A 15,324-nucleotide genomic window follows, 5' to 3' on the forward strand; every position below is an offset into this window, starting at 1 on the left:
CTGAGAGATTTGGGGTCATTCAGCCTGCAGAAGAGAAGGCTTCAGGGATACCTTATTGCAGCCTTTCAATACTTAAAAGGGGCTTATAAGAAAGATGGGGACAAACTTTTTAGCAGGGCCTGTAGCAACAGGACAAGGGGTATTGGTTTTAAACAAAAAGAAGGTAGATTCCAACCCAAACCATTCTATGATTCTATGGAAGAGCCTGCCATTGAGCTAGAACATTACGTCAAGTTAAACAGTAACAACCTGATTGGCTGATTCTTGATACTTTAACATCAATACAACTGGTCAGCAAACACAGGTTAGAGGACATTTGCACTGTTGTGGTGGCAAGTGCTAAAACTAGTGGAGATAAGAAAGAAGATGGGGTCATCCCTATCTGAGGGATCCAACGCTTTTGGAAGGATGAGTTATTCCTGTATAGATGCACTGGGCTCAGACCACTGCATGAGATCAGGGCTGCTGAAGACTCTCAGATCTTTGGCATGTTAAAGTTCCCACCTTCCTAGCTAGAGCTGAACAGTGTTTTACTCATTTGGGGCTGCTCAAATGTATATATTTTACATTTGATAGGTCAAGATGATTAAAAAAAAAAAAAGAGTTGAGAACTTTTGAGCACCCACAATATTTAACATGACTAACGCTACAATAGTCACTGTACATTTATTTAGCTCTTTATTTTAAATCTTTATTTTTAGTTTGAAGTCAGTTCTAATTTGCAGTTTTCCAGCTTCCACATCACAGTCACAAAGAGCTGTGTAAGTGACACCTCTGTAGCAGCTTTCCACCTGAATAATGCTTACATATTTTACCAACAGTGGTCACTACTTTCAGTTATGAATTTTGAACAGTGAGAGAATGACATACACTACCTGATTACCAGTTACACTAAACTGTTACATGGGACAGGAAAAGGGGTTTGTATCTAACTGAGCATATAGGGGAAATGCACGGTGAGCAAGCTGAAATTGTGTCCCAGTCCAGAACATACCAGCTTACCATTCCTATTTACGCATGACACATGACCTGTGCCCAGTATCAGCATTCTGCCTGCCCTGGTAAGGGATGTCTGTTCACAGCCTTTTCTTAACAAATTCTAGATCTTCCCAAAAGTCTCTTCCAGAGATTAATCCAGTTAGACCAGTCCTAAAAGAGTTGACAATTACAGTGTAGAATAAGAACACATGTTTTTCCCTAAATTCAGCTCTAATTTTGCTTTGTCTAAGTTATGGGTAGTAGCAATAAAAGATCATTAATCACCATCATTATCTGTTCAACAAATAATTTGGATTTCCAGTCACTGCACTAGCTAATCCAAACCTTTCATGTAAGGCACCACAACAGAATCATGCATCACCTCAAAGGAGTAATTTTTTTTCTCTAGTTATGAACAAGATAGAAAATTCAACCATTTACATTGTCGCTCAATTGTGTAAATGGATAGTTGCTTATCTCTTGATTTCTAGCTTGGAAAGACAAGTTTAACAATTGTAGCACGCCTTCCTGGAACAGGGTGGTTGGTTTCCCTTTTCTATCCCACCAGGAAGCATACAATCTTCATACTGTTAGTCTTGGAAACCACTCACAAAGGGACAAATTGCAGGCATTTATTCCACCTTTGTACTGACATTTTCTACATTTTTCTGCCCACTAACAGCTTTCCGTTCTGAAGTAGATGTTCTCTCTTCCATCTCAGTAACCCTGTCGCTTAAATTTGAAGGGCCAATTTTTGTTCCTGTTAGGTTTTCTGACATGTACTACAGTTCTTAAAGTATTTTTTCCCCTCCACTGATGCCACTAACGATATTTACATTTCTGTGACATCTACTGATGCAGTTTTCCCTTCTCTGAAGGACTGCTGAATACAGCTACAGCTAATTACTATTCCCAAGCAACATTGCTTGTTTTTCAGCAAAAGACCGATTTTCAACCCAACAGGAAATCTTAAACTGTTCAAATGTATGAGGGGTGGTGAAGGAAGGTCAGGGAGAGAGAATGGTGAGTTTCATAGCATTAGTTACCAGCACAACCCTGCTCATCACATAACCTTTACAACATTTTAGCTGTGTGGGCCAGACTGGATGAAGGTTAATCACTTCCTGTCATTGAGTTTAGCAGACGTGTAAAAAAGGCGTTATTCATTCTAACGTGAGGATATAAAAGCTGTATATCCTAATGACAGCAGAAGGAAACAAGCAGCAAACTCTCCAGAAAATATGAGCTGAGACGCTACAGTAGTTTCTCACCCTACTAAATCCTGCACAGTGACAAAAGAAGTTACCTTGTGCTGAAATCTAACTGGAAGGTTTTGATTTTTAAGTCTTTCAGTCAAGGTGGAGGGTCTTCCTAACTGAGTCCAAATTATTCCTGTTTCAGCCCAGTCAACAATAGGTGGAAGGTTCAGTGTGGATTTTACTGGACAACTTTCTGGAGGACAAGTTCAAACAATAATCATGGTCCATTACAAACTTTTTAATCTCAAAACTGGGCCATTGCCACTGACCTAAAACACCTCTTCACAATATGTGTGCTTCTGCTTCTACACAGAGTATGTACTCTTCCTTCAAATTAAGACAGCAAAGGCTACCATGTGACACCCTGTTTATGAACAAAGTGTCCTGTAAAGGCAGGAATTGTGTCCATTAATGAGAAGATGTTCTTGGGCTTGCTCTCTGTAAGGCAACCTGGAAATCTACAACACAGAGGTGCTTTGTTCACATTGTACTACAGAGAGGATTAATTAAAACAAGGCCTTTTCATGGCTGAAAGATGAGGGGTGTTTGAGTGTTTCCTAAAATGGCTTCTCTGAGCTTTCCAAATTTCTAGCATGAAGAAAAGGAATCATGTTAATGGGAAAACTTACAGAAAGCACAGTTCCACGATTTCGATCAGAATGCCGCTTTTTATTCATTCCCTTGGACACCTTCTGGTATCACTCCTTATCTCCAGGTATCTCTGCCCCAAGGTGAAAGCACTTACTCCTTTATGTCACTGGCTGATGAAATGTTGAAGCAACCTGCCTGAACATGCTGCTGCTCATAAGGCTACTCCTGCCTTTCAGATACTTTCCTGTATTCGTTCAGACGGTGGGGCTTACTTTGAATTACCATCACCCATATGCATCAAAACACAGAGGCTGAGCATCACCATCACAGCTGATTTATGTCGGGCCTCAGACGTCACGGGCAACACCGCCAGGTGCATCCCAAGAGCTCCATTCATTCTTGGGGTCTTGCGGAGGGGATAGCACGGGGAGAGGCTTTATCTCCTCCGGGATGGAATTCAGCGGCAGCACAACATCTCCCAAACGCTTGTTCTCCGCTTGCACCTAACTCGGGAGAGGAGCGTTTGGGGCAGGACCGCTCTCCGTCCGAAAGAGGATTTACTCCGCAAATCCCAGCTCCGCAAAGTCAGGGGCTTTGCGGGGCGCGGGGCCCCGTGCAGAGGGCGCGCAGTCCCGGCTCCCCGCAGCGGGGGTGCCGGTACACCCCGGGGAAGGACGGACGCCCGCGGCGGGGTCCGGCGGGGGCTGCCCGGCCCGGGTCTGCGGCAGCGGCCAGCGAAGCTGCGGTGGCCGTCGTGGGGGGGAACCCTCCCGAACCCCCCGCGACCACCCTCCTGAAGCTCCCGCCCGCCCCCCGCGCAGCCCCCCGCGCCGCGCACCCGCGGGCGGTGCACGTACTCACGGCTGCTGCGGGGCTCCGGCGGGGCTGGGCGAGGAGGAGGAGGGGGATGAAGGGCAGGTGTCCCTTGCGGCCGCTTGCTCCCCGCCCGCTGGAAACCGCCTGGGTGTCTCCTTCCCTCCCCCCGCCCGCCCTTTGGCGGGGCTGAGCCCCCCACCGCCGCGGCCGCGCGTACCCGCCGTCACGCGTGGGAGGGCGCGGCGGGGCCGCCGGCGCGGGGGGGCCGCCGCTGCCTTAGAGGAGCGGCCGGCGGAGCGCGGCTCAGAGCGGCGCCGGCGAGGGCGGCGGCAGGACGGCTCCCGACCGCCGCTCCGTCCCGGTCCCCGTCTCCTGCCCGTCTCCACCCTTGTCCCGCGCTGCGGCCGCGGCTCTGGCTCCGCCGAGGGGAAGCCGAGCGGTGTTGGCCGTCGGGGATCTCGGCGCTTCGCTGTCCGTGAAACTTCAGCCACTTGCCGGGGAGCATCCACCCCCTGCCCCGAGGGGCTGCTTCGGGCAACGAAAGAGGTTTGTGCACGGCGGCAGCATGGGGCGGACCATGAGACCCGACGACATCAACCCCCGGACAGGGCTGGTGGTGGCTCTGGTCAGCGTCTTCCTGGTGTTCGGCTTCATGTTCACCGTGTCCGGCATCAAGGGAGAGACCCTGGGAGACATCCCATTGCTGGCCATCGGGCCGGCCATCTGCCTGCCCGGCATCGCTGCCATCGCCCTCACCAGAAAGACCGACGGCTGCACCAAATGGCCCAAGAACAAGTGTCCGTGCTGCAAGCAAGTCACAGACAGGGATGTCATGGAGCTGCTGAGGACCCCCTCGGACCTGGAGACTGGTAGAGGCAGTTGCGACGAGCTGGCCAAGAAAGCATTCCAGAAGGACAGGAGGGTGCTGCAGGGCGACGACTCTGTGTCCATCTGCACCACCACCACCACCACCACCATGGGAGAGTGCAAGAGCCTCATTAGAAAGGTGGAGCAAGAGGAGATGCTGAGATACCTGGAGACCTGTTACCCAGAGATGCCGGAGAATGTGTTCGTAAGAGATGGCTCCACATACAGTGCCTTGGAGAAGAAGAACTCTTCTCCCACCAGGGACAATGCTGCTTGCCCTGACATTGAAGACAACATTTTTGTTGCTCCTAAAGATAGTATCATTGTCTGCTCTTACAAGGAGAACAGCCCTTATGACAGATACTGTTGTTACATAAACCCTGCTGGAGTCAACTCAGACCAGGAGACCATAGTGTGAAAGATGCATACTTTATATATATGTATGTATACAAAACCTACAACTTGAACTTCTTGACAGGGGATAATATAGATGTCTGCACTGCATGGGACAATCCTGATACTATTACAATTTAATCTGGTATGTGACTGATACTCAAACCTTTTGTGCCTGAAAATACCTTCTGTAAGTAAACAAGCATGTTTAAAGGTTAAAGAATTCAATTCTTCGTTTTGGAAAAAAGAAATGACATTTTAATTGCATTTTCTCTTTTTCCCTCTTTTTCCCTCCCTGTTGTTTTCTTGCTGCCTATTGCACCCATGCCCATAGACACACTGACACGAGGGCAGTAGTGGCTCTCAGGTGAGATCAAGAGCTGAATCAAAACCCTCAGCTTTCAGTAGGAAAGAATGTGGTGCTCTATGGCTGAATGGGTCTTTACAACAGTGTCACTTCACTTAGGGAGGGATTGAGAGAAGTCAGCATGCACTCCAATAGCTGGCCGATGTTAGGGAGTGTAGATTTTCCTTCTTCCTGGCAGGATGTTATTTTCCTCTGCTTTAAGGAATCGAGTGACCCTGTGGACTCTTCTGAAAAAGTCTCCTAGGAGCAAGATAGGCTCAAGGGAGTTTTCAAAAGTTAATCCATCACCAATAGCATGCAAGGTACAGGTTTTAGCTTAATTCCCCACTGCTATTGAGTTCACTGAAATGTTTCTGACGGATTTTATAAACTTACTTCACAAGGAGATTACATGATCATGACACAGTTCTTGCAGAGACTAGGAGCACATGTCAGTGGACTCAGGGTCTTAAAATATATTCCAGTACCTCTCAAGTCACTTAAGGAATAGACTTCTGTGGGTTGTGTTCAGAGTTGAATCTGACTTTTCTGAAAATGTTATTTTCATGTGCCTTTTCTAAAATCCCAGATGTTTCTTTATGGGTGATGAATGGTAACAGTCCTCTCAAAGCCATGCTTTGCTGGGTGAGGGAAAAGAGGACCTGACTGACGTGGTTTTGGTCACAGTTTATGGATACATAGCATAAGAAATATGAAGTGAGTAATGAGGATTAACCATTCAAAATCTGAGTTGCAGCTTACATATAGAAACGCAAATCCTAGCTATTCCATCCAACAGTAGATTGCATGATCCATGCTGTGTATAAAAAGCTTATGTGGCCTTTACTATGTAGGTAATAGAGATGTGGTATAATAAGATGTGCATGCTAAGCAGCTACTCTAAGAGTTAAGCTCTTAGGGAAATGGTTACTAAAGCATAGAATAATTTGCTAGCATCTGACAAAGTCACAGTTCCTGTAACTAAACTCTCACAACTCCAAGAAGTTTGTCTGTGATGGAAGTCTTAATAACTGTTCTTACTTAGATGTTTTTGTCAAGTTGTACCAAACAAGTATCTTGAATTACCTGGGTAGGAAAGAAGAAAACCAGCCTTTCTTTTGTAGGAACCTGAGATGTTGTGTTGAAAGTGGGAAGGAATTTTCCATTGAAACAAATCATTCTTTGCTACCCATGGAACTGTTTGGAAAGTGAATGGAAATTTTATGCATCCACTAGTTTGTTTGGGAAGTTACGTCAAATCTTTACAGACAACCAATCTCTGAAGAGGTTTCCAGGAGGAGGAAATACAGTTTTTTACATAAAATAGTTTGGTTTCTTTTAGACCAAACAAGATGTTAATGCTTTGGCCAGGCTTTGGTGGGGCATCAGGATGCTATTAGGATAAATTTAAAAAATACTGGCTACTCTGAATCAGGTAAAGCCTCTCAATAAGTGGTTACAGGCAGCTTTGCTGCTCTGGCATGCAGCAACAGTACTGTGGGAATAAATAACATTTATACTCTGTACAGCCCAAGTTCTATCCACTGAGCAAAGGAATTCCACAAAAACAGATCCTCTCCCTGACATATTCAACTCCCACTTCCACATAAAAGCACTCTGTCGTTGTCAGGCAGATTGTCTCCTGCAGGCTTAGTCACTGCAGGACCTTATTCTGCAATGTACGGAAGCAGCTTTTTGATGGCTCTGGGAAGTCCTATTTCATGACTTCTGAAGCCAACAGCTAAAATACTATTGATGAACATGATGAGGAATAGGGTCTGTCACTGCCTCGTGTTCCCAAGGGAAGCAGGTGATGCTCTCAGTGTGTGCCTGTGGGTGCGCAGCATCCCTGAAGATCAGACTGACCATGAGAAAACGGGCTCCCAGGTAGCTGCATACTGCCTTTGCTAGGGTTGTGAGTGATCGCCTGCCTCACGTAAGAGAGGAAAGCGTCAGTCCGCTGGGAACCTAGATTTGTACAGTTCTGCAAATATATATTGGAAGAGGTCAAGTTTTTCCATTTTGTCTAGGATTAGATGTACTCTGTCAAAAGTTATATGGGGTTTTACAAGTCAAGACAGCAAACTCTAGCGAGAAATGGAATGGTAAATATATAACTTGAGACACAGCCATGCAGATCTGAGTCATGTGCTTTATTCCATCCTCAGTGTAAAAGCAAGAGAATGTTTGTATTAAATCAAAGTTTAATGGGAGTAAAAATTTCCTACAACATGGAAAGAGATATAAAAAGTGTGTGTTTAAAACGTGATACTTACAGGCAACATCTTTCCTCCGTTCATTCAGCTGAGGTAAAATTTCATAACAAAATGCAAGTTTAAGCAATATTTCTAGTCCAGTCCACCATAATCCACTAAAGTTTTTTATTCAACATGTGGGAAATTGAAGTTAAAGAAATATATTAGTACTGTCTCTGAAATCTTTATGATTTTTCCTGTCTTTTCTGCTAGTTAAGCTGAGAATGAAATGGAAATGGATTCATGTGACCATTTTAAAAATAGGAATTTGTCCATCTAAAAATGAAAGGGTTTTTTCTTTTTTAAATAAGGTGAACATCTTTATACACTGTAGTTTTGCCAGTAGAAATCTACTGCTTATTTGATCAAAGATGGCATGCAGCAGCTTCAAGGTTTTTATGCAGATACTGTGCCCTGGCCAGGGAATTATTTGGGCTTTGTTTTCATCCTCTCCTGTGGTCTCTTCTGATGGTTACTAGAACTTGTAGGACCAGTGCTGATCTTGGAATAAGCAGCAATAATCATGTTGCTTTTCAGAGGGACCTTCTAGTTCTGGGTCTGAATTTGGCTTCAGAATACTATAGCTGAGGGTGTGATTCCAAGTCATGACCCAGAGATAAGAGTTTCTTTCTGTCCTTGCTACCTTTAAAACACGTCTGGATCAACATCCCAATTCTCTCCTCAATGCTGTCCTCCAAACAATGCATGCAGTTGTAGTGGAGCTCTGTTTGTGGGGTTAATGCCTGGTCTCATTGAAGTCAGTTGCTAGATATTGCTTGGTCCTCAGTATGGACAGCAGGACATATATTAGCATTTGAAGAAAACCAGTGATTTTGACTTTCAGAGGATGTTCCTAATGTATATAAAAATCTGGTTTTAGAATAGCATGTCACATTGCTACAGTGGAGTTTAGCTTCTTTTAAGAAACAACATGATACACAGGGCAATTTTGTGTTGTTTTGTTTAAATTTCCGTTGTCATAAACAGCATTTTTACAATTATATAAGCTGATCCTTGTAACATCTTTAACAGAAAACTAGGAGTTTTAATCTGTGCAGTTTTTCCTCCTCGAGCCCTAAACAATAGCTGGGCTTCTCTGCCTGGAACCGAATCACTTGGAGGTGAGTGTGCTCACAGTGTGTGTCCCTTGGGACAGGTATGGTACTCTTGATCTTCGTTCTGCAAAAACGTGGTGCTCTTCCACAGGCAGTTCCTCCTCATCCAATCCGTCCAATCCATAGTCCTGGCTCCAGTAACTATTTATTATATTGTATTTAGCAGAGTAACAGCCACTATGACTTCCTCTCAGCATTTTTCCTGGTACCTACCAGACTGTTTGCAGGGTAAGCTCCTGCTCTTGTCTGCAGTGGTAGAATCTGACCCTACATCATCCATCCTATGTAAAATGTTGAGACATCCAACTAAATTGTCAGTTCTTGCAGCACAGGCCTGGGATTTTGCATCTCTATGTAATACCCTTCACACTAAAGGTGCTGGAGAGATAGGTTAGAGATGGGTGACTATCAGGCCTCAAAGGCACTTCCAGCCTGATTTTCATGAGCATTTAAGAACTGATCTATTTAGATGCAGAGCATAATCTGCACTCAGAAACTTGAATCTCAACACATTGCCAGTAAGACCTTATTGCTAGAGGATACAGTTCTGACATGGGACATTTTCTGAGTATTGAAAGGTTTCTGTGTAAGTTTCTTATATCAATTATATTAAAACTTGCAGAGGAGTTTCTTAATATGTAGAACAGAGGAGTTTTCTTGGCACATTCTTAACACACAGCATGGAGCACCAGCTGCAAAGCAGCTCACGCTGAGCCCATTTCTACTCTGCAGCCTGTCTGACCATGCAATCCCTACTGGGATGACTGTCAGCAGGTTTGTTACTTCTGCTGCTATGTGCTATTTTATGTCTGGTCTTTAGAAACAACACAGAGAGCAGATCTAGAATTCACTTTGAATGCTCTCTGGCGAACTTTCATCAGTAAATATTACCTTTAATTTATCAGTCCTCCCAGTAGAGGAATTCCAGACCCTGTATGTCTTTAGCAGGAAAAGAGATCCAGCTATCACTGTTTTTTAAATGACAGTTTATTTTCTGGTCAGAACAATTGCACAGATTATCCCTGACTATCCTATTGTCAGATGCATGCAGAAGTGTTTATGTGTAATGTTTTCACTTACAAATGCTGCACCATGCATAGATGTATATACATTACATATTTGTTTGCAAGAACAGGTAACCAAATGCACGAGCATAGCAATATATAAATTTGAGATCTTCTCAGAGAACCCCTCTGTCTTTCCAACACCTTGTCCAAATTTTCTGCCTCAAGCCTACTGTTGCAATTTAAAAGTCTTTCTGTCCTTTAGGAAAAGAGAATTTTTCTAAGAACTCTGTTGTGGCTCTTTAAGGACACACAGTTCTTCCAACAGGATACAAAGAATTTAAATGTTCCAGCACTGTTTCATTATAACCCCTGTGAAATCCTGGCTCCTTTACCAATTGCAAATAGAAATTTTCCAGTGCTTTGTATTCAGAATTTCCCCAAACAGTTGGTAAAAGCCTTGAACCCTTGGTCAATTCTGACATATTCAGTACTAGTTTTTCTTCATCCTACAGTTTCATTACTTAGGGAGTGGAAAAGTATTAAATACTGTGAAAATCTGACTCTGTACTTTGTTCTAGTGAGGCAGAACAAAAAAATAGGTATGATTCATGAAAGCAAGAGACCAGAAAGGCTTCACAGACAGTATTTCATTACTTTGTTAGATGAACTATGCTATATTCTGGTCACACAGGCAATATGTTTAGTGCATTCTCCCATATGTGTAGCTTCTCCTTGGTAGCTTACCCTCAACAGGCTCCTCAGGTAGGGACAGAGAGGGTTTTTCTGCCTGGAGGCAGAATGAAAAAGCTACAGAAAAAAACTGGTATGTAGTAGGAATCTGATGCCAGGAATGCTGATTTGTTTTCAGATCACATCAAAATACTTATTTGCACACCACTGTATTTTCTATGAAATGTAGTGATAATCATTACAGTGATACTCACGTGCACTCATGAACATAAGAATGCTACTACAGTAACTTCGTATTTGGCATTAACTGGCTAGGAAGTACCTATTCTATTGACATTGAAATCCAAGATGAAATTCACAGAGGCGTAGCAGTAAAAATTTCATGTGGAGCTTGAAGGTCAAACTTAGTGCTGTATGGAAACTGTTAGATCTGACACTAGAAATTAGTTCCAAAAAGGATGCATATGAGCTTAAGACGTAGTGCAGTGGAAAGGTGAGGTACAAATACAGAATATGGGGTAGCGTGGAAAGTGGAAGGTTTCAGTCATTAGGGTTCCCACTCAAATTCCACAAACCCCACTCTCTTACATTTCAAACTGGTTGTTCCATATCTCTATATCAGAACATGCATTTTAGCAGATTTTAAATTAGGAGAGGGAATTTTTCCTTATTTTCTTTGGAGGATGGGTTGCAAAGGATTTTATCTTTGAATTCCAATGTATAATGTAATAAAGTACAATTCAATGTTTTACACTGACTGGTGTGAAGTAGGGGAAAATTCAGACAGGAATTAGGAGGAGAGAGTACTCATTAGCTGAAAGGCAGATGGTAGCCAGCTGGAGAATAATCAGAATAATCTTGCATAGCCTTGTCTTTTTGCTGGTCTGAAAGGACAGCACCAGAAAGACACTTTTAAAAAACCAAAGACTCTTACTGTTGAGGTAAATTCAAATGGAAGGGCTGTTAATAGGTTTTTGGGGGTCTGCATGGGGTGGCACAGAGAGATATTCTACATGCTGGAGAAACTCATACTAATTTCTTCAGACACAGATCTTCAAGAGAGACTGCATCCTCTGACTGCACAGTCAGGCTCAACACTCATGCTATGCCCTTGCACTGCTTGCAAAGAACACCTGATCTCATTCCACTTTTCTTTAAATATATTAATTTTTCTGGTTTGACTAATTAGCTGTAGGAAGAGCAGATAACTTTTCTGTTTACACAAAAAGAACCGGAGACCCTCTGCACATATCGATAACAAGCTACATAAAAGATGTTTGCTACCTAATTGAGGGGATAGACTAATTTTTCGGTGGCAAAACAGTCTTTTTCCAGTGCCAATGGTTTGAATAAAATCCAAGAAGTTTTACACCTGGAAATACATTAACCATTGTTTTTTACTTGTTGGGATTTTTTTAGATATTGTGGTTATTCAATCTATTCCTCAACATTCAAACTGAATCAATATAGTGAAGGTTTATCAATCTAATTAAAGACTTTCATAAGTCAGTTTTTGCATTGTGTGATTTATTTAATGTACCTGTCTGCGTCCTCACCTGTATGTAGATCGAGCTGCCACAAACAATAATCAAGATACACAATGTTTCCATAAAATCACCACATCAGTACAGTATTAGCATCCTCCTCTTTATTTTGCATGACTGTAGACAGTGAATGGCCACTAAGAACTGAAGGGCTCTGTCAAGTACATATCACCATCAGATCTTCAGCCCTACTATTACAATTGCTTTCCCATTTTCTGGTAGGGATATAATCTCCTAGGAAAGGGGGAACACATCATGTATTTATCTGTATAGAGTGCCATTCTAGAAAAGAATACTTGCTAGATTAGCTGACTAACTCCACATCTGGAATGTGAATCTCTGTGGATTTAAAGCATCTCACAGATGAGCACTATGCTGGCTATCATACTTCAGCTTTACCAGCTGGTAAATGCTTTCCTGCATTGGCAAAGTTATCAGGACTGTAGTCAGCAGCTACAGTGTTAGCCACAAGTTTCATAGCTACATTTCCTGGGCAGTGAGAGATACCAGGAGCTGTAACAGGACTCTGGAGATTTGAATTTGGAGTAACATCAGCCACAAGTGCCATCCCACACAAGGATATATATTTAGAGTGGTGAAATGGGACAGCGTTTTGGTTTGCAAGTGCTATAAAGACCACCTGCCCTTGTATGTGAAGTTCTGTGTGGAGCACCACTCTGGTCCCTCAGTGGGTTCAAAAACTGAGATGCTTGCAGAGTTCAAACCCGAGGCAAAAAATGTCAACAATTTTGTGTCCTTATACTGGGCATTGATTTGCACTAACTTCTCCCTGTACACTTATAGCCAGACATGATTTACATATATAAGAATATGTAATTGTCTCTATATTACATATATAGATATATTATACATACATATGCCTATGTGGCCACAACAATACAGACAAAAAATGATCCAATCTCTGCTGCTATGCCATCCCCAGGAGGTAAATGCAAAGCGCATCTCACAAGCTTTATGCTGCAACCACTTTTGCTGAATTTGCTGGGTCATACAATCTCATGATTATTGAATTGTATCTAACTTCTACCAAAAATCTGTGTAACCAAATAGAGCTCATGTTTCTGAAACCTGCCTGCTGCTTTGGTAGTTGACAATTAAATATGGCTGTAGTCATTGACTACATCTTTCAAAATGCCTGAGATGATAAATCTTACTTCAGTTGACTGAGGACACTTCCATTTGCATCTGTAACATTCATTACTCTTTACTTTTATCTTCTGGAGTAAGAACAGTCATATCACAGCCTTCAGACAAACTGACATTAATAAGGACTACTGCCTGAAGTCTCAGGAGAGATACCACAGATTCAACAGTCCTTAGAAAATAATGTAGTTCTCATTCTGGACATGCTCTTTTTGAGTATAGCATCAAGAGATAACAACAAAATGGAGAGGTAGGCTGACACTGGTGTTCTTCAGGCTGGTATCCTGTAGATAATCTCCAGACTATAAGCCTCTTGAAGTCAGAAGTTGAATACTACCCAAGAGCATGTTAATGGTGAAGGCTGTCAATCCAACAAGCTTGCTAATGGTCACTCATCATTCATTTCTATTTAGAAGACTTCAAACTCAGCAGACACTCGTTTTAAAGCTTTTAATTCTAAAACCAACACTAAAATAAAGCACAAGAGTTAAAACTGAAGTACTGCTACAGATGAACATATAATAAAGCACATGCTTTCACACATTTGATAAAAAGCCCTGTGATATGCACCATTCTAATAAAAATGTAAAAAATGCTAACTCATTAAATGAAAAATATTAACTGTATAATACATCATGCAGCACTATAATAGAGCAGGGAGTTTCACAATATCTAGGAAGCATTTGGATCAAGAAAATGGTTAATATTGAAGAACATCTCTGGGTTCTAGCCCACAGAAAGGTTTATTTTGCTAAGTTTACAAATAAGGTAACTGTACTATATCATGTACTAATATGAATTTCAAAAATAGATAAAGGAATTTAGAAAAATATGGGAAAACAAAAATTTTAGTTTTTAAAAATTTCACTGGACTTTATGTTGGGATCTCACATGACAAGATCAGCTATGTATATCTCCATTGCTGAGATTCTGGTCCCATTCAAGTAGCAGTATTCTCACAGACTTCTAAGAGAGAATTTCACTCAGAAATAAGTCTTCCATAATTCAGAAGGATTTAGCTTTCTGCCTCTATTAGGCATCTCTGAAAAACCTGATGTTACCACTGCATTTACTCCCACAGAAGCTGAAGAAGGACTGTAGTGTGATTCTCCTTCTACTATCACACAGCACATATTCAGCACTAGAAGTATGCTAGCTGCATGCGAACACGGACAACTAGTCAGCCACTTAAGCTATACAAATTTATAACAGAATAATTGAATTGACATGTATCTTTTTGTACTTAATACCTAGGGCCAAGGACAGACTGGAGGGTAAGGGAGCAGAGTAAGGAGGAGTAAATGGTGCTACGTCACTCATAATCATTCCTTTCCACCTCCTCCGAGTTAGCTTTGGCCAGTCCAGTTCACATTATAGTGGAACTGCTGTGACTCTTGCCATACTTCCTCTATTTCACATATCTATTTCTGTTAGACTGTTTGTTAATCTGTTCAACTGGAACTGGCTGAACTCTTCAAAATAGATTAGTCCTTAAAGGTAATTTATTGCCAAAAATAAAACCCTAAAAAGTATAAACAGGGTCAACCACACATATGCTTTGTCTTTAAAGAAAGTCAACACCAGCAATGCTTACTGAACCATGCTCATCAACAGATTACTCCATTGGTAACAAAGGGTCTCTCTTTACAGGAAATGCTTGGTCAGGAATGACCTTCTCTAAATTGCGTCCTAAATTACACAGTGACTCAGACCGCTGCCTGATTTCACAGTCAAACAGCTAGCCGGCAATAGTAGGTTCACCGCCACTTTAGTCAAAGCAACTCCATAATATAATGGTAAGAGCAGTTTGTCAGAGAAATCCCAAAGCAGCCAAAGACAAGAGCAGCTGTAACAGACTCTCTTCTGTTTAACAACATCATGCAGTGTCTTTCACTTCTCTCCCAAGATTTTTAGATCTCTGTACCAAGATGACAGTATCACTAAGTGTTGTCTCTGTGGAAATACCTTGGACTTTCTTCTTAATTCTTCTTTCTATGCTCCAGGCAATGGAGATGAAATAGAAGCAGGAGCACAAATTGTCATTTTGATTTGTATCCATTATGATTGCACAGCTTCACCCTCCTCTTTCAATGAACCTTGCTTTCTAACACAATATACATCTCATTTTTCCCTTTCACAGCACAAAACCAATTACACCCACAAGGTTTATCGTACCACGAAATAGCAACACTACACTGTCTCCTTCTTTCCTGTAAGAGCAGTTTGCAGGCTGGAATGCCCAGCCAGCTGGTTTTGAAGTGATGGAGGCTGCTGGCAGGGGATTACCCAGCAAAACCAA

The 15,324-nt window shown here is 42.3% G+C and overlaps 1 protein-coding gene across 1 annotated transcript; it reads left to right on the forward strand.

The window, feature by feature from the left end:
• Nucleotides 1–4,040: 4,040 nt before the first annotated feature.
• Nucleotides 4,041–6,125, forward strand: TMEM215 (transmembrane protein 215). The gene has a single exon (XM_074932276.1). It carries the CDS (start codon nt 4,210–4,212, stop codon nt 4,927–4,929), a length of 720 nt encoding a protein of 239 aa, XP_074788377.1. The 5' UTR covers nt 4,041–4,209; the 3' UTR covers nt 4,930–6,125.
• The last annotated feature ends 9,199 nt before the right edge of the window (nt 6,126–15,324 follow it).

This window comes from Athene noctua, chromosome Z (genome assembly GCF_965140245.1).
Source record: "Athene noctua chromosome Z, bAthNoc1.hap1.1, whole genome shotgun sequence".
NCBI classification, from domain to species: domain Eukaryota; kingdom Metazoa; phylum Chordata; class Aves; order Strigiformes; family Strigidae; genus Athene; species Athene noctua.